The 19885-nt window shown below is 35.2% G+C and overlaps 1 protein-coding gene across 3 annotated transcripts in view; it reads left to right on the top strand.

Annotated features, from left to right (window-relative positions):
* The window catches only part of LOC112963917 (neurabin-1-like), a 50803-nt gene that overhangs the window by 24683 nt on the left and 6235 nt on the right, over positions 1-19885 (top strand). For 2 of the 3 annotated variants that reach the window (XM_026061399.1, XM_026061400.1), the window contains 8 exons: positions 91-187; positions 268-451; positions 1262-1413; positions 3401-3734; positions 8087-8171; positions 9312-9383; positions 9916-10114; positions 15657-15773. In XM_026061399.1, the coding sequence (XP_025917184.1) occupies positions 91-187; positions 268-451; positions 1262-1413; positions 3401-3734; positions 8087-8171; positions 9312-9383; positions 9916-10114; positions 15657-15773 (1240 nt within the window). Of the gene's footprint in view, positions 1-90; positions 188-267; positions 452-1261; positions 1414-3400; positions 3735-8083; positions 8172-9311; positions 9384-9915; positions 10115-15656; positions 15774-19885 lie in introns of all 3 variants that reach the window. The other variant, XM_026061398.1, reaches the window with a different exon arrangement.

Raw genomic sequence — 19885 nt, forward strand, 5'->3', positions numbered from 1 at the left:
TGTTATAGCTTAAAGACTGATTTTTCAACATGCTTACTAGTATAAAGCATTTTAGTATTGAAATGCAACTACATATATTTCTCTCACCAGAGAAGTAGAATTTATGAAAAAAGAGGAGGATCATTCAAGGATGCTTGAAGAGAGAGACCAGAAATATGCAGAACAGCTGAAAATATATCAGGAAAAAGTAAGGCTATGTTATGTTTTGAAATCAACTTTTGCATTCTTGGGAAATGGTATCTGACTTTTGAATTTTAACTCTTGCAGATTTCAGAGCTTGAAAACAAACTAAAAATATATGAGAGAATGCCATATATGTTTGGAAGTGGCAGTTTATTGGAAGATGCCTGTCAAAATCCAGGCCAATTGAATGAACCCTCAAAGATAAGAGAAGAAAAAGAAACAGAAACAGTAGAGGAAAGGTTAGATTCTACAGATATGTTAATTTCTGGTAAGTTAGCAGTAGGTGTAGGATTTTTGATTTACACTTAACAAAAAATTAATAGGAGTGTATGTGTGGTTTAAAAAGGAGAGGAAAAAAAAAAGAAAAAAAAAGTAGGTGCCTACTGTTTCCTGCTGACTAGATAAATACTTGGCCTGAGCCACTGTGGATGTTTTTGCTTAGGTCCCACAATATTTTCTGTATTGTAGTAATATATTTTTAAAATGTTGTGGGAAAGAGGATATAGAATGGAAGACTAATCATCTTTACGGTTTCTCAGATTCTCTATTGGTGAAATGGATAATGTTATTGAGAGTATGATGCTGAGGTACATCAGTTTAAAAAAAAAAAAACTGTTTTTTTCAACTATTGTTTATCCCAAAACTTACTATGATATTATGATTTTTATTTAAGTATTATGGTAATTTTATGCCCAGAATGTTATCAGGTGATGGTTCAGACGAGAAGTGTATTCTAAAAAAATTTGGTAGACGCTTATGTACTTTTTTTAAAGGGTCCCTTGCTTAAGGAATAAGGATATTTTGGGCACAAATTCTCATCTATTTGAGAATTCAGTTTTCAAACCACAATACAATTATATCCTGATGGATTTTTCTTTTTTAATTTGAAGAAATTGATTAGAAATTTAATTCAAATTGATTAGAAATTTTTATCACTTAGTATGTTAAAATGTTGTGATTTTATATAAAAACACTATTTTCATATAATAACAGCTGAAATAATTCTGCTTTAACTTTTGAAGATGTTTCCAGACAGTGGGTTATCAATTTTTTTTAAAGGAGTACATATTTGTTGCAGATTTTGATGCTTTTGTTGGGGATACTCCCAGATTAGATACCAGTGCCCACAAAGYGAAAGCTCAGCTTGCTTTGAAAGTAAAACGCCAGCCACCTTCTCGATCGAAGCTGAAAGAATCTCTTGGTGCTGGACAACAGACTGCAGATCTACAGGTACAGATAACAGTAGATAACTATATATTTAGGAGCCTGAATGTGTATTCAGTTTTATTTATATTCACCATTTTAAGTGTTGCCCATGCTTTCTTCAGACTGTGTGGAAGTATCAGATTTTATGCTGTGTCAAGTGAAAAACTRTTCAGGTGCATATGTGATCTCTGACATGGTCTTTGTGAAAGAAACAGTTAACTTGAAGTGAGCAAAAAAATATGTGAGTTTGCTGTATTCTTTTTACTGATTGAAAGATTTTGATACAGCAGAAGTGGTATGTTTTTGAAATATGTTTATCTATCTATTAAAGTTTTTACCTGAAACAAGTTAGTTACTAAATTTCTTCAAAAACTAAACATTTCTGAAATGCTTTGTTGCTCCATAAATAGGCACTTAAATCCACAAAAAATATACCAGTAAAATCTTCTAGCACATTTCTGGGACTGTCTAGCTTTTGTCCTTTTTTCTAGCCTTACATTGTCACTGATACAATCTAACAACGGTTAACTTTTCTCTGTTTCCATACTTAATCATATGATGGTTGACTATTCTCAGCATGGTTTTTCATTAATGATAATTGCATGGGCATAGAATTTCACTAAGAATTTTCCATTGGTGGTGGCACCCTTCTTGTATCTCTGCTTTACAAAATGAAAATACTATAACTTGGATCAACTGTGTGCAGGAAGTAGCAGAGAAAAAAAAATCTCTAAAAATGACTTCAGATAGGAGGCTGCTGAATCATAATTAGCCTTTCTTTAAACCTGCATAAATTCCAAAGCACTCAGACCTTTTCTTAGCAGTATGAGGCAAAAGACATCTGAGCAGAGACTCAGTACCAACCACTGTTTTCTTTTTCACTGTGGCCGTGTTCCTCTCCATGTGTTCCAGTCCAACCTCTTATACTGCTCTAGAGGTAGAATTCCCTGAAAATTAATTTACCTTGAATTTTATTCATAACTTAGCTTTCAAGTCCTTGCCTTTTTTGACTCCTTTGTTWAAWTAAWRTTGSCAAYWTTAWTTWAATTTGTGCCATGTTATGAGCTTTTGATATTGCCTTTGTATTTTCATGGAAATGTGTTGCAGCAGTCTCCCTCTACTTGAAAAAGCTGAGAGTTAGAAACTATAAGCATCATTCAAAAATATGAGTTTGTGTTATGATGTATTGGGGTAATCTTGATAGCTCTGAAGATATCTAGCTATATATATATATATATTTTTTTTTTTATTTTTGCTCATTTTTCTAGCAAAAGTGTAGTCAACCAGTAAAGTTAGCTTGTGGCTACTCCTATTCTAATTTTCATTAGTGTGAGATGATGTTAAGGTCCATGTCTGTATTCTCCCTTAAGGTGGCAGTCTTCCATGACAAGCTTATTGCCTTGTCAACAGTATATTACCATCTTGATGAAATCTTTATCCACACTGTAGTGTTACAGCCCATGAAATTCTAATTGAAGCAGGTTCTGGACTTCAGATATTAGGCTTCTTTAGTGGAGCAAGTAAGAGAGAGAATAAAAAATGAAACTGGTTTAATGGACATATGCAATCCTGCAAAGTTTTTAAGGTGAGGACAAGATCTTTGGTGCAGGAAGGGAAAAACTGTTGAATTGAGGTATATAACCAGTGTATGAGAGAGATTGTCACAGATGGAGAAGATCAAACTACTTTAGTTAGACTGAAAGGATTTTAAAAGTGGCTACATTGAATTAGGATGGCCAAGGTATAACAGAATGTTTCTAGGTCAGTTAAAGAAATAGGATTTGGAATGTACAAAAAGATCTGGTATAGGAGTGGATAAAGGAAATAAAATCAACTCCATGTAGTTTAGATGATAAGGGTGCATGATTAAATTTTAGTCTGTTTGCTATTTTCTGAATTGAGGGAATTTGTATGTAGCATAGCACACCCTCAGATCCTGGTAAAAGATCAAATATTAAAGTTAGTAAATGATCACATGTTGTGTTTGCAAAAAAATTTTTTTGTTTTGAAGGATGAGGATTCAGAAGATACTATTCACAACAAAGAACTTCCTGCTGTGTACCTAACCAAGACCTTAGAAATAACTGAAAAGTTAACTCTCTCCCGGTTGGATGACATAGATCAAAAGAGTGAAAAACCTGAACCAGCGGAAAGCACAGAAAGTCCTTTAGAGTCAAGCCCTTCTGCTTCCACGCAATCTTCCCCAGTACATAAACCAAACAATGAAAACAGCATGAGCACAACACATTCACCTCCTTCAGAAGAGATGGTTCCAAATTCTCCTCAAGGGTATCCCAGGAATGTTAAGCAAAGAGAAGCAAAGGGGAAAGGAAAAGAGGCCAAGGGTAAGACTTTACGGTTTTTTATTTGTTTTTTTTAATCCTTTGGAGTCAAAGTATTGCGGGGTTTAGATGTAAATGATTACTGAAYGATAAACTGTTTAGTTAGAAAGCAGGAAAATGAATTGGTTACAAAATTAATTACCTGTTGTAATACCATTTGTAAACTCTTCAGGAAAATAGAATTTGTTTGTTTCTAATGATACAAAATGCTTAGAAAAATTTTACAAAATATACACTGTTGTTGTGGGTTGTATTTTAGAAAAGAACTTAAATACAAATGACCAGATATAGGCAGCTTCTCTAAGGACAGTAGCAACACTTTCACAAAAAGGCACACACACGTATTGACAGTGTGTCATATAAAGGAATATAATCAGGTGCAAGTTTTCCAGCATTGGCATAGTGGCCAGATGACTAAAAAGACTCTGCAATGTTTAACTCACTCCAGAGTGCAGCATCACAGCTTCTGTATGTGACTGCATGCATGTATACAGTGAGATACAACTGTCATCCAAGTGCCAAAAAGTTTAAAAAAAAATAAAATAAAATTATTTTTGGTTGCTCTTTCTTTTAGCTATTCATGGTGATTAATTCAATACTTTGTAATTAGGTGAGTTTGCATTCGATGTAGTAAAAGGAGCAAAGTGTTTTTAATAGTTCAGAAGAGAAAATGATAATGACAATAATTAGTAAGGCCTTGAGACTATAATTTGCAAGTTTTTGAATGTTTTTGAAGTATGTTAAAACTGGACTCACTTCCATAATCTCGGGTATGAGCCCTCCAATCTGAACATGAAGTTGATAACTTTCTGCTATCATCCATACATCAGGTAGAGCTCTGTTTAAAGTGGCTTGCATTTGCTGTCTGACTAGTCAGTGCTTCTTCCTTGAATTAAGAATATCTGTTGATGACAAACTGCAGCTTTGGAAATGGAGCCACTTTCCTGATCTCTTTTGCCAGGCGCTAATGAAATAATGTCATCTGTGTTAAGATGCATTTGAGATAATAATCAATTGCTCTAAAAGAGTCAAATATATATCCATGACAAGTGCTGAGAGCAGGGCCCTTCAAATGTCTGAATATGGTGTAGTACCCATTTCCATCATACTTAGTAAGAAATTTCCAGTTCTATATTGATGGTAATTAGAAATTTCATGCCTTTCTACTACAGATTAGAATCTTCTATTTAGTTTGTATTCATGTACATATTTATCAGGCAGTATCAGTGCATTGTTCTTCATCTAGTTGGAAGGCAAGAATTTGTTGAATATTTAGATCTTTGGAGAATATTACCCAGATATTAACAGAACTGTCTGATAGTTTAAATGATACATCTGAGTTTTTATGGGAATACTTGATTGCTGTGGCTACTGAAAGTTTTTGTTAAGGTCTTGCGCTTAGTTGAGTTAAGCCTCATTTCTTCAAGATATACAGGTATCTTCACTAATATTTGCATTGTCTTCAATTTATCACTAGTTGAAAATTTTAAGTATCAGAGTACACCAAAGTGTAAAGTAAAATACAAATTTAAAGAAACAATCCTAAAACACATATGTCACATATACTGCCATAGGAGTAGGTCAGGTTTTCTTCCAGGGTGAGCAGTTGCCTTGTGTAGTAGATACAGAAYGATTTTTATTAGATGAGTTAAGGAAAACAAAATATTTCACAAAGACTGTGTAACTAGATGTTTCTTTTAAAGTATATTTTGATATTCCCAGAAAGCAGACAACCTCACGCTTTTAAGGTCTCATCTAAAAGGTTCCCATGGAATAAATGCTGTTTCAGTTAGTTACAGAAAGGAATAGGTCTAAGTCAGCTTGGTAACAACTCAAGCCTGTAATTCTAAAGAATCTAAATAGTGGCTCTTATATAAGCTATAGGGGAGCTAAATTATTGTCTGTGGATAATCAGTAAGAGCCTTAGCGTATTTCTGTGAAATGCTGGCATCTTATGGGGCCATGTATGAGACAGGAAGTTTGACTGGTTTCCTGACTCCCAGAAAAGTTCAGCGTTGGCTTCGTTTTTCCAGATATGATCCAGGTGTTTAAACAAGATCATGGATTTGGAGCATTCTGGGAATTACTGCATTGTTCAGCTCATCCTCTTAGTCTTTTCCCAGTGAGAAATGTCCTAAAAGGATTATAATTGTCCTAGTCACTACTAGGCATTTAATAAAAATATTTGGCTTTTTTCTTAGGAATAATTTAAAGGGAATCAGATTACATATCATTAATGCATATTATTTACTTCAACAAACCAGCATGTTATATCAAGGCAGATTATAATTGCAATCTTTTTTATGCAGCTTGGATGAAACTTTCAATACCCTGAACAAAATAGTCTGTTTTATAATCTACTGATTCTATATGTCTCTGTAAAGTCTTACTCAGAAGTGGTCTGTATCCTACCTTGTGTAAAAATTGTCTTTTCAAAATGTGGGCTTGTTTTCTACTTAATTATAATTATGTATAGTTGCAAGGTATAAAATCTTTCCTGATGGCTGAAGCATTGCAAACACTTTCTTAAAATTGGCAGAGCTACTGGGAGAGGAAATGAATGCAGTAGGTCAGAGACAAATGTTAGTATCAAAAGTTCCTTCTTTATAAGCAAAATGATACTAAATGCTACTTTCAGAGTGTTGCTGTCTAACAGAATTTAAATGTATACCTATTATTTTATTGAAATTACCCTTTCTATTGCCTTCCCATCCATTCGTGTATCAGTCTGTATTTAACCTATTATACTGTTGTAGAAATTACCTMTTTTTAAATATTACCTCTGGAGAGAGAGTGGGAAGCAAATGTCAATATTAAAACTTGTTACAAATTCATTCCTCTGTCCTGTATGTAAGATGACAGGAAAAATAGCCCATTTAACTGGTAGATATAATTTATTAGATGCTAGGTATTTTACAAAACTAAGTAACTGGATAAAGTTGTGTTGTTAGTCAGAAGCTATTGAAGGGACAGGACAGAAAACAAAAGGTGAGGAAAAAATCCTGAATATTCAGCATGTAAACTTTGAGATAATCATTATATGCTTCAAAAAGCCACGTGGCAGGAAGGGTGGAGAGGAGTTGCCCTCAGTCTTCTGTAGTAGACCCTGATTTTCAGTTTTTAAGATCCCTGAAGGCATACGTGCATGAACTTCCCTCATGTCGGAAGTGTTCTTTCCTTCAAGGCAGAGCCTGAAAGCAGCTCTGGCTCGTGACAAGCACACTGCAGCTCTTTCCTAGGTGTCAGAGGTACCTGAAACACCCAAGTTCAATGGGAAGCGTGAATATCCAACTGTTGAAAAAACTCCAGTAATCTGAGAGTTCAGGACTTGGAGTAATCTGTCAAAGTCCCATGGGCAAAGATAGTGATGTTTGTTTGCCATTTAATTTCACTTAACAGTTGAGCAGTCGGAGTTGAACACGCTCCCCCTGGCGAATAGCTGGATCCTAGCAGGTTGTTTTCCAGTTTTGTCAATACCGCAGTCTTGGAGAAACCTCAGACTTACTGGAAATTTCCAGCACCTTGGAATGAATGTTTCTGTCAGCTTAAGACTAAAAGTTATAATTAGGACCTGGCATGTGGGTTTTTGTTCCGTTGCAATACTCAAAGTTTGTATACAAATTTCCTGAGAAACTCGGCTTGTTCAATTTGCTGTCTGCTATCCAGGCACTGACTGTCGTGTTGGTAAGACGCGCATGCAGTAGCTAGCAATATACGTGCATAAGGCATGTTACAACTAACTAGCATAGACAAGTTTTGGATGAGACTGAGGGGAAATGCAAAAGGGAACACCTTTATATACCTATAATACTTGAAATGTAATAAAGGACAATTAAATGCTGTATTTTCTTGAATGTTGCTTTAAAATTGAGTTTCTTTCATGCATCTCATACTAGTTAGTGTATTTTGAAGCTTACATTTTGCAAAAGAAAGATACTTATTTCTAAAACCATCTCAAGCTACATTTTATTGTAACCCACTCAAGTAAAATATTGATGATGGTTTTAGGATGGCATTAGTAAGACTTTTTTTTTTTTTGGTCTTTGGTCTTCTTGTAGGCAGTATAGAATTACTGTTTATCATAAGCAATATTTTTGATCGGTCATAAGCAACTGTTTTACTGCCATTTGTCAACAGTACAAAAGAACCAGAATGATGGGAAGATGTCATAGACAATAACTTAGGTCCATGTAGCTGTAATATTTTCGGCCAGTATCTGCAAGCGTGAATGTGAACTTAGACTCAGGTGTTAGTATCTTATTTACTTAGAAGCATCTGTATTTCATCCAAAGTACTTGGAACTTGCAATTATTTTAGATTGACAGTTTTATTTTTCACCCATCTACAAAAAGCAGAAGATAAGAAAAATGAGGACAAGACAATAGAAACAAATGAAGGAACATCATCAGGGAAGTCTAAAAGGCGATTTCCAGATTTTGGGTAAGATTTTATTCGTCTTCATTTGAAAATAAATGGCTTTCAGTGTTACTTGTGGAGAGTAACATTCTCCGAATGAAAACTTTTGAGGAAGTCCTGTTATGCTACTTCATAGCAACACCACAGGACAGAGTGCTTCCTTGGGTTCATAATGTCACATTCATATATCTGCCATGTTTTGGTGTTTGCTTGGTTTTGGTTTTTTTCCCCTCCAAAGACTTCCTTGGGGTTATAGGTGGGATAATTCAAGGTAAAACAAACTAAAACAAAGATTTTTTCAATAAAGTTTTTATCTGAATACGGTATTTGTCTAGGAATTAATGAGTTTTTATTCTTAAATTTTAATATTCATATGTAGTTTTCTGCAAAATTATTTTGGGAGCCTAGACTCCACATGCTATCTCCTGCAGAAGTTGCAGTCTAAAGTAAATGCATCTAATTCCTRCAATAGAGGTGTCATTACATAGTGTTTGGCTACGGTACCTGCTTTCTGAGCTGTTCCTTGGAGGCAGGCAGCAGTGATGAGAGAATTTTTGAATTTCATTTAGAAAATTAGGGAGAAACAAAGCTGCAAGCTGCATATATTCTGGAAGTACAGTATGTGGTAACTGAACTCTAGGTGGTTGAGAGAAGAATTGCTAAATTTTGCAAGAAGCCTTGCTTCCTCTTCTCTACCAGGTATAAAGCTCATTGAAGTCAGCTAACCTCAAAAAAAACTTAGACTGGTACTATAACAAATCATATCAAGAGGATAATCAACTTATTTCACATACAGAGAAGTTGTTATTAGTTCAAGTCACCCTGTATATGCACATTTATATAGCAGTAAAACTGTGTTCTTCCTGTTGATTGTATCCACTGGATATTAAGCTGCTTTGGGCATGTTTTGTATTTATTTTGATTATATGTGCTCTTTGAAAGGTATTTTCAGAATTCTTCCATAGTTCTTAAATGAAATACGAATAATGATACACCTTTAATTACATGCATAATCTGCATAATCTGTAATTTCTCTGTGAAACAATAGGAATGTGGCATTTTGTAACTATTGAAACTGATGTAAAAAAAGATATGTTTAGCTCTCTGATAAAAATGTCACACTGTAAATGTAAACACTATAAAAATGAAGTTTTTCCATTTTAGAGGATTACGGAAATCTGGGGGCAAGGGCAAGAAACAAGAAAAAGAAAATCTGAGAGGTTCTCTGGATAGCAGGTAGTGTTGTTTTTGTTTGTTAAATAAATACATATTGCATTCTTAAAATTTTAAACCAAAAAATTATTTGAAATTGTCTTTGCTACATGACCTTAAAGGACATCCAAGTATAACAGCAGCAAAGTTCTAAAAGATTAATATGTTAATGTGGAGATGAGCTTCTAGTCTCATGAAATAATAAAAATAACATAGAATAAGAAGAATGATATAGAGGGAAACAGTAAAGTAGACTTACATTTTCAAGTGGCTCATATCATAAGAAAAATAAGTTCTACCCAGTCTTAGATTTAAAAGCTGTATTTTGCTTAGGAAAGCTAATGTTGAGTAAATTAAAGTTGCAGATGTTTGAAACTGGTAAATTGTTTTGAGAAATATTGCAAGAGCACCTCAATTTCTGTTTTTCAGTAACCCACATTATTTTGTATGTATATTTGAAGGCAAGTATCGATTTTTTTCATTTTAAATATCAACTGTGCCCTGAAACATGTACAATGAGAAAAAAATTTAACACAATTTAATCTACTTATTTCAGAGGTTCCAGAGAACTTTTGGATGACTCTGGCAACAATCTATCTGCGTCAGATTCAGATTCCCCTGTACCTACCTGCATGCCTTTCTCTTGGTTTGGAGACAGTCACAAAGAGCCTCAGGTTTCTAGTAGTAGCCTGCACTTTACTCAAAGTGGGCAGGACAGTTTATTTGAACAGGGTCAAGAGAAGAACAAAAGCAAGGTAAGATGAATAACTTGTTTTGAATATTTAAATGTGTTGCATCTTGTACTTGGAATTGATGACTTGGTCCTTGATCACATCATCTCTTACAAACATGGCTGCAGAAGCTTGGGACTTTACCGCACTTTCAGCGGAAGTTACCACCTCAGGAGTAGAGGTTGTGAGAGTGCTCCATTCCCTCCCACTCACTTTAGGCATAGTGGAGGCTATTCTGGCTGAAGTTGCATCTATGGAACGATCACACTGTTTTTTTTCCAGTGGCTCTGCAATGCTAAAAGCAATGCTAGCTTTAGTACAGTATCATTTTAAAAGCCAAATCTGTTTCCCTTCTAAACATTAGAACTCAGTCTAACACTAGGACTAAGTATACATGGGTAGAGGTCAGCTCCCCAGAGATTTGGCCAACCAGCCCTTACCATAGTGGTACTAGGGTGGAGTACGAGGTAGGTGGGTGAAGAGAGCATCCTGTTTTTCGTTAGAGGAAGTGGTATTGAAAACCAAGAGGAACGTGTTTAGAACTCTCCTAGAAAATTGCTCCCGGGTATCTGAAAATGTTTTAGTGAGTTAAAGCCTTTTAACTAGTTTTTTAAAAGCAATACTAAACAATTCAATATATAATCATAAAGTTGCCGTCTTTACAGTTCAGACTATTTGGAAGAAGTGGTTGTGAGAAGTAACAAATTTAATGAAACTATCTTTCTTACCTGTTGACAGTTTTAGGATAAAAGCTTAAGTGAAAGTGCCCTCAAACAATGCTTGTGCTGGCTAAATAATTTGTTAAAACCTATTTTCATTTAAGACTGTTCTTGATGGTCTTATTAACATACCTTCATTCTTGTTTCTTTTGGATTTTGTTAGAATCAAAATTGTATCCATGGTAGGAACCGCACAAACTAAGTTTATTCTTAATTTTCACACTTGTCCTTCTCTTTGTCCAAAATACCCTTTTCTTTTTTTTTTTTCTTCTTGCTCTGTATTATTAGAGAGAGGTATGAAGCTTACCTAGAAGAGAGATTTTCCAGGCAGTCTTCAGTGAAGTGACTGATATTTTACAAAGATAGTAGCTAACAGTGAGCTAGCTTTCCATGCTTCCAGATGCTGATTGCACTAAAATGCTGTTTAAAAATTGCTTTCTGTTTTCTTAATGTGAATTTACAATGGCTGTCACAAAATTAAGGTGTCTGCATACATAGTGTTTGAGTTTACAAATAATACAGTAAGTGGTTTTAGAACCACACAATACCTTACTTATAAGAACTTCAGAAATGTAGAAAAATTTTAATCCCTTAAGTAGAACCATACTTTACAGAATACAGTTAAGTGTGTGTGTGACTTTTGTGTATTTACAGTTTCTCCATCTTTCGTGTCAAAGTATGTAGTGGTCAAAGGATGCTTCCTTAAATGGGCCAACGATTTGGGGATTGCATGATCCATGGTGAAGGGAATATGCATATATTTTTGGGACATATTTTTAATTAAATAGGAGTGCATAGCTGATCCCTTCATAGGCTGTAGCAAAGCTATTGAGAAATGTTTGTCATGTAGATAAACATTCAGTGGCCTAGCTTTCAAAGAGCCACTGGTTCAGGAGAACCCATTCTTCATTTCTTCTTTCTGTCTGATTAAAATAATTGTTCAGAGGATAGTGGAAGTCCCACTGCTGTGTTGTTACTATAAACACCTGTTATGTGCTTAAGCACCCCTTTTGTGTTTATATAGATGCTTTTGTCAGCAATGAAATATGCATGAATCTTACAGGATTGGGTCTCTCTTTTCCTTTCCTTGTTATCCTGAAATAATACTCTTTTCTCTGTCCTCTTTGTATGTTTTATCCAAGCTGATTATCACTTTAACCTTCCAGCTGCTTTCTTGCCCACTGTTTTATTTTTTGCTTCCCTCTCATGCTTCTGTATGTAATTGCTGCTTGCTGTTCTTTTCTTTTGCCTTAGTGCCAGTTGCAAACCAGCAGCTGGAAGGATATAGTAGTCTTCAGCTATCTGACTGCTTTGCAAAGTGGTAGAAAGCTGACCCTGAATCTTTAACAGATTCTCATACATTAATTGATCCCAAACTCTCACTCTGCCTCTCTCTGCCTCTCCAAGGTCAGACTGTTTTTACTTTGCAACATTTGGGGGCTTTTGTTATAGCTGGTAATGCAACAGCAGCTACTGCTTCAGTCAACGACTAATCTTTGGACTACTTAACCTGCAGTTGATCACTAAGTTTGCATTACAGTAACAAGGCTGTGGCAGGTAAACCTCACTGTGATAAGACATTAAAACTGGGAAAGAAATGTGGCTGACTATCCAGCGATGAGCATTGTTACTAAAACAACTTAACAGAAAGGACAAAATCTTATTTCCAGAATTTAAGGGAAGCATATTTCTTTTAGTTGATGCTAGTTCAATAATGCTTATTGCTCTTGTGTCTGTAGTATCTCATATGATCAGGTGAAAGCACTTTTTAAAGAGTGGGTAAAAGTAGAAACCCTGAAATATTTTTTTTCATGTAAGAATCCCTATTTTTGCACTAGACATTGTGTGCAACTTCTGAGCTGTGTTTTAATATTGATGGTATGAGGACTGTAATTATATTTTAACTGTTTTCTGTACCTACAAAATTTACCTCTCAAAAAGACTGAGTCCGTAAAGATTTTCTTTTCCTAAAATGCTGCTGAAGTTAGTCTTCAAAAATTCATTATAAGTTTGTGAAGTAATGAATCAACTTGTTGCTTGAGAAAAGTAGAAACACAAGAAACAACCTGTGATCTGAGTATTTGCAACTGTTCAGTCTTCTGGGATTGATAAATTACACAGCCCTTAAATTAGTCCCTTTACTTAATCTTCCCCTTTCTCTGGTACAGTACAAATGTGCATAATACTGTTCACATTCATTAGTTTTCCAGAACATTATTCATCTTTTGTAAGTTTGTATTCTGTGTTTGAATGAAGCTCTTCAACTTTTGCTCCAACACACACACATTTCACACCTATTTCTAGCAAAATTGTGTTGCAATGAAAAATACTGTGATATAATACATTGTCAGTGTATTACGTACACAATACATATTACATATTGTGTACTTGATACATTGTCCTTGTATCTTAAATCTCAAGAAGTATACCTGCAAAACCTCTTCCATCAAAATTCTGTGCTCCTTAATAAGAATCAAAAATACTTGCAGCTAGCTCTAAATCCTGGAAAGGAAATTACTTCTTTAAACTAAAAAGGATTGGGGGAGAAGCAGTTGCAACTAGTTTTGAGAAGCTTTATTTTGTTTGGATGTTCTTTATAATTTTTCTCAGGTCTTATTAAATAGCTCCACTCACATGTTGTCCTGTATGATTTTGCTTCTTGTTCCTGATTACTCTGAAGGGTAGAAAGAGCCAATGGAGGGTGACTGAAAGAAAAACTCCTAAACAGATTTATCTCTGTGAGTTGATATTAATTGAGAATAGGTTGATGGACAAAGTACTGTCTCATATCTGATAATTTTTACATACAAAATTCTGAAGCAGTCCCTAAAATCTAACATAATAAAATTATTCATATGGTGTAGTTAACTGATTAGAGACTTTGAAAACAATAATAAATAATTGCTTATTTTTTGTGGTAAGCAACAAAGTAGTGTTAAGGGAAAAAAATAGCACTGTATTGAAGTAAAGTACAAGACATGCTTCTGGCAGAATTATTTTTTGTTGATTGAGGAAAAATAATTTGGAGACCAGGATCTGAGTTGGAAGCTGAGGTAGTCAGATTAGAAAATATTCTGTCAAATGTACATATGTTAGCATTCATTTGAAGCATTTTCTCTTGCAACATAAATTAGTGGATATGCTGCTACTTTAAATCGAAAGCGTGCAAAGTGCATTCATTGCATTTGATTGTATGCTTCAGTGAATTCCTGCTTTTTAAATGATGAGAGGAGAATTGTGAATAGAAATTTGGCTGGCTTTAAAGCCGGTTGAGCTGCTGTTTCTTTGAAGTGCTGCGTTTCTCAGTAAGTTTTCTTATCAGACTTGCTATGAAGTTTTCAGGTGCAGCTTCTGGGGTTTTGGTGGGGGGGGAGAGGAGAGGGGGTTGTTTGTTTTGTTTGGGGCTTTTTTTCCTTTTTTCATGGGATCTTTAGCTTTTACAGTGAAGAGTAATGAGTCACAGGCTGATCTGATGACTTGCCTGAGGTCATACGATTAGCAGCAGCTGGCTAAGTTTGAACCCAGATCCTTCTACCTTTAGATGCCAAGATACACAGATCCAGTTGCTCCCTTGAAACACAAACTGAGTGTGATAACTGAATGTAAACAGTAAATGTTATGAAGACTTTAACATTCTTCCAGTATGATAGTATTTATATTAGTTGTATTTCTAACCAGAAATGTACTTTGTTACATACACTTTTTTAATTATTTTAGTAGTATGCTTATTCAATTATAAAAAGATGATATTCTTCAGAATTTTGATTTCAGAGCAGAACTTTGTCTTGAAAATAATTTATTCAAGTTGTCAAACTGTGTGATTACTGTAGAAGTAACAACTTTAAACCATTTTTTAAAGTCATCTGAATAACTAACTTTTAAAAAGTAAAATGTTCAGATTTTGTAGTGTTTTCACAATATTTAGAATTTCAATTATAAAGAAGATTTTACATACCTTGATAGAGTCCATTTATTTTTTAAAAAATAAATATATTTTACATCCATGTGGTAGTTCTTGTATCAACATAATTTTCAGATAGCATGACTCTATGCTTTGAATGTAGTCACCTCAAAATTGAAGCTACACAGCAATACASTACAGTATCTTAAACCAGAATTTAAATTTCAGAGGGAGTGCTCAGATTCTGTGTGTAGGCAAACTCTGTGTCTTCTACACCTGAACTAATTAATTTAAGCCCTGATCTGCAAAATGCTGAAAGCCCCTTGCTCTTCCAGTTCTCATACCTGTCAGGTAAAGACAGCCTGTTTGCTGCACTGTCCATTACAGTCGTTTGAAGTATGGACAAATGCAAAGTCTAAACCTAGTTCTAATTTTTAGGAATTTCCCAAAGTAGTATCTGTGTCAAGAGAATGTTAATGACCATAAAAGATCAGGACTTGGATTTTTGTCACATTGCTGGAACAGCCCCTTCTGAAGCACCTTTCGTAGTGCTTGTGCAGTGGTTTCAGTTGAATACAAACTCCAGCATGAATAATCCCACCACCAACTGAATCTTAAGTTGCTTCACTAAGAGTGTGGTAAGCTTGTTGAAAGCATAACCCTCTGTATTTGTTTATGTACTTTTACACAACTTCAGGTTATGACTGATACTACACATAAGGTGCTGTTATTGGGGATATTACTTTAAATTTGCTGTCATATTTGCGAATTCAGAAAATTAAAAAAAAAAAAGCCAGACTCCTGATGTAGAGAATGTTTCATATGTGATCTAAAGAAAAGTGAATAGTATTCTTTTTTTTTTACCAAAAATCAACTGGAATGTCACCTTATGATCTGCTTTTCCAAGGGGATGAGTTAATAAAACGTTATTTCCACTTGTTTGCAGAGTAGAGTTGTCATAGCTGATACATACCATAGCAAGCCAAGTTGTGAACTTTCAGGGTTAGTGACAGAACCAAATCTGTCAGGTCGTTCACACACTTTAACCTTCTCTTCAAATGAGGTGAGTTTCAAAGTGTGTATATGTGTCTTGTTGATGTTGTTGTTCACACCAGTCTGTTTAATAGAACACGTTTTGTTTAATGTGAAACTAGATGGGTATTTCCATATTTTTGTGTTGAAGAACATGGTAAAAAATCCAAAGCTGTTACTGTGAATTAAGGACATAGACCGAAAGATGCCATATGAGCTTTTGTGTTCTGCTCTTAGTTATATCTTAAAAATTGGAATAAATTCGGTGTGACCAAACTGCAGTTCTTAAATATAAGACACTTCTGTTATGCTAACCTGAAGTAATTTACTGTGTGTATGAAAACTGCAGTGTTTTTCACCTTCCCCTCGCACCAGTGCGGGTTTGTGTTAACCTAAATTTGTTATTTGTCTTAAAAACAAACAAACAAACAAAAAAACCTTCAGGATAGAGTTGTTCTGACATATAGCTGGAAAGTAGATATTTGAAAATCAGTGTTCATTTGCCTGGCAGAACCATCTCCTTTGCCCACAGCTGAAACCTGAAATCTATATTTTTATAACATTCTGAGATCGTTGTCTCATTCAATGTCTGCCTGGTAGGCATCTTTATAAATGAAATGCTTTATAGACTAGAAGGGGGCGGTCATTAAAAGCTGAACACTGTGATCTTCAAGAAATGAGTTAGCAAAGGGCTGGTCAAACTGGTAGTGATAATGTTTGGAAAAAAAAAATTAAATGGTGGTTCATGAGTGAGAGGGGTTTGTTATTAGCTATCTTTAATCAAGCTTTGAATGGTGTTTGTGTTGCTAAAAACTTTCAAGCAATATAGTACATAAGATACTAGCAAAGCTAAATATTGCCTCAAATGCCACTATTTCATTAGCATTACAACTTCCACTTAACCTCTGGTTCTGAAATTCCAACAGAAGTTGTGTCTATTACTAACTGTGTTTGTGTGAAGCAATCATTAAGCCTATTTTGTCATAGACTAGTTTGATTTTAGTGTTGTCTCTAGCTTGTATGTTGTTTATATGTATGAGCAATGAAAGTTGTTTGCAGCTTTTTAGTAATTATGTTGATTATCAGAGTCTGTTCCAGGGATAATGATAAGCTTGTTTCTCTTTTGGGAAGGAAGAGGGTGTGAATAAAACTAGGTAGTTCTTGGAGGAGGGGAAGGTTGGTTGTTTTAGAGCACGTTCACTTGTACTTGCAGCTTTTCAATCTCAAAAACTGTGAGTGCAGGTTGTCAGGCTTTTAGTGAGGAAATGTTATTAACTTGCTCTCTGCTTATGCACTCAGGAGCTGTGGAAGTGGGCTAAAGGTACAATAATTACTTTGGAATTATTCCTAACTGACTCTTAAAATTCTTCTGTTGCTATTTGTATAATTGAGGCTTAGAAAAAAATAAGTATTCAATCTTGATCATTCTTAGAGCAATTTTGGATATTTAAAATTCCTAATTTAATGACCCCTTCACAGGCAGAATTTCTATCCCTTGTTTGTTTTTTGGATGAGTTCAGAAACACCCATCAGCGATCCTGCTAGCCAGTACAACAACCCCTGCTCTCAGAGCAACAACTACTGCATAAGAAAGATCTTTGGGCATAATCTTAGAGCTGCCCTGCAAGTCGTGGAACTGTTGGGAGACGAGGGATGGCAATGCCTCTTGGGGAGCAGAGCCGCGCTTCAGCCCGCCACTGCCGGGCAGACGCTCACCCGCAGTTTGGGGAAGTGACTGAAGGGTGAGAGCTAGTTTGCCAGCAGCCAGCTAGGCAGTGCAAAGGCACCTCTGCATATGCAGCTTCTCGGCTCCTCCTCCAAGGTTGTTAGCAAGCTAGCTGATATCCCTCTAATCCCTTTTAAATTTTTAATCTGGTACTGATATGGGGGCATTTGGGTTTTTTGTTTTCTTTTGTTTTTTTGATTGTGTATTTAGAGCCTTCACTGTTTCTGTCCTTCCTTGCTTTCTGAACTGCCAGCATTTTTATGTGGGAGTACATCGTTCTCTCATGTTTCTATTCTTCCGAAGTGGCTTTAGTTCTGCTTTCTGAGTTCACGGTTGATTTTGTGTGTATGTATGTGGTGGCTGTTTTGGGGACTATTCCTCTGATGTACAAACATCTTGGGACAGCCCTTTGCCTCTGGAAGGTAGACAATTGGAAAAAATGGTGTATAGGTGTTACTTAATGATCAGTAAGCATCACTTAAAAGTCACTGTTCTTCATCTCACTCTTCTGCGTTTTTCATAAAGTAAAAGTCTGTCTACCCTATAAGCTATTTTCTCCATAGTGGAGATAAGGTTGGCACTGATTAGTACCGACTGTGAATCTTCTAATAAAAATGTAGCTCTCCTGAAATAGTACCTGAATAGACAGTGGTATTATCCTGAAACTGCATCTTTTTCCAACTTAGAGCAACCAAATTTAGTAGAATCCAAGGGAGAAATGCTAAATATCTGTTTTAGAATTTCTCATAGCAGTTGTGAATCGAAGTGGGAATGGTGTTAGAACTACATTAAGTTCCTTGAGTTTGGTATTATGCTAAATCAACACAGAAGTATGAGGAGGCTTAGACAGTGAACTTTGTTTATAGTCTCTTAATGACATTCCTCACACTATCTTCTTCTTTATTAGATTAGAAAAATGGCTTATTCCTAAAAATATTTAAAACTATGGTTTTTTTCTTTGTGCAGTAGTGAAAAATTCAAACCATATGGGATTAAATCTTTTTCTTCACCTTTGTGAGGAGATGTCTAAGTCTTTTAATGCAGATTCAGTTTTTGGTACTACTTTTTCTGATGTTAGTTTTAAAGAATGAATGGGTTAGGTTGTCTTCTAAAATATTATTGTTTATTTAAAAGAAATACCAACAAGCAATGGATGTAATGGTAACAAGCCTTTTTTAGTATTAAAGGTCTACCAGAAAATAAAATAGATTCTGGGCCTCTTGTTGTACTTTGAAGGCTGGAAATAAGCTGTGTCTCATTAGCTGAGAATCTTGAATGCTTTAGAAACTGTCAGCTGGAAGTCAGTAGAGCCTAGGGCTTTACTAATTTGAAATATAAGGAGTTTGTTGGTGGCTAATGTGCCAAAAGTCTAAGTGAAATTAGTAGTATAGTCTGGAGGATTCCTTAGTGGTACAGTCTGAGATGAGCTGCTCTAATGTAGCTTGGAGGAAATGGTGCAGAGAGCCCCTTGTGATTCTGTGCGGGGACCACATTCTCCTGCTGAAATGAATGAATCTGGGTCTGTTTAACGTGAATATACCTCCTTAAATATTGATATTCTRAAATCACAGAAGTGAAGTTGTTGCTTGGCTAGCATAGTTTAAATAAAATTTAAAAGCAGTGAGTGAGTTCCAGCTGTGGGATATACATTTTACACATTTTTCAGTWTATCTGACTTTTATCCTTTATGGTTCTTGTAATAATATATTTTGGTACTTTCTTGTTGCTCATAGACGATACACRATTCTGAGATTCACATCAAACTTGAAGTGTCAAAAGTTTCCTAATTCTTGTGTATTACTCATGAGCAATTGCTAGTATGAGACAAAATAAAGCTACCAGTTTCCAATAGGCTTGAAAAACTGTGTGATTCATAATGCTTAGTGGGTCTTATACAAAGCACTGTTGGCTTGGTGCTGATGGTCTTCAGTGTAGATAGGCTGCAAAATTGATTAACAAACATTTGAATTACAATAGTTGTTGGCCTCAGCCATGTCCGTACTTCTTATTTGTAGTTATCTGTGAAGATGACTGTGAATATAACAGTTCATTAGATTTATTTTAAGATTCTTCTAGATTTAGAATGTTTCTGCAACTAGTTTTAATTCTGATGCACATCAATTACAGTAGTTTTGAATGACAAATTTTTTTTGCCACAAATCAAGCTTTTGTCCTACTGATACATATTTTGGTGCTACAGCATCAAGTCGAGGAGTACGAGACTCAAGCAGACAATGACAAAGATGCTGTTTTTTAAAGCAAACAGGTGTTTTCAAATTTTATTAGTAATTTATACAGTGGCTTTTCTTTCTCTATGCCAAGCATCTCAGCTTGGATAGGAAACTTGCTGTGCCCAAGTTGTCTTGATACAAATGCTGTAGAGATCACTTCAGGCAAAACCTCCTCTAAACCAGCAG

This window comes from Apteryx rowi, unplaced genomic scaffold (genome assembly GCF_003343035.1).
Source record: "Apteryx rowi isolate R43461 unplaced genomic scaffold, aptRow1 scaffold_180, whole genome shotgun sequence".
Lineage (NCBI taxonomy): Eukaryota > Metazoa > Chordata > Aves > Apterygiformes > Apterygidae > Apteryx > Apteryx rowi.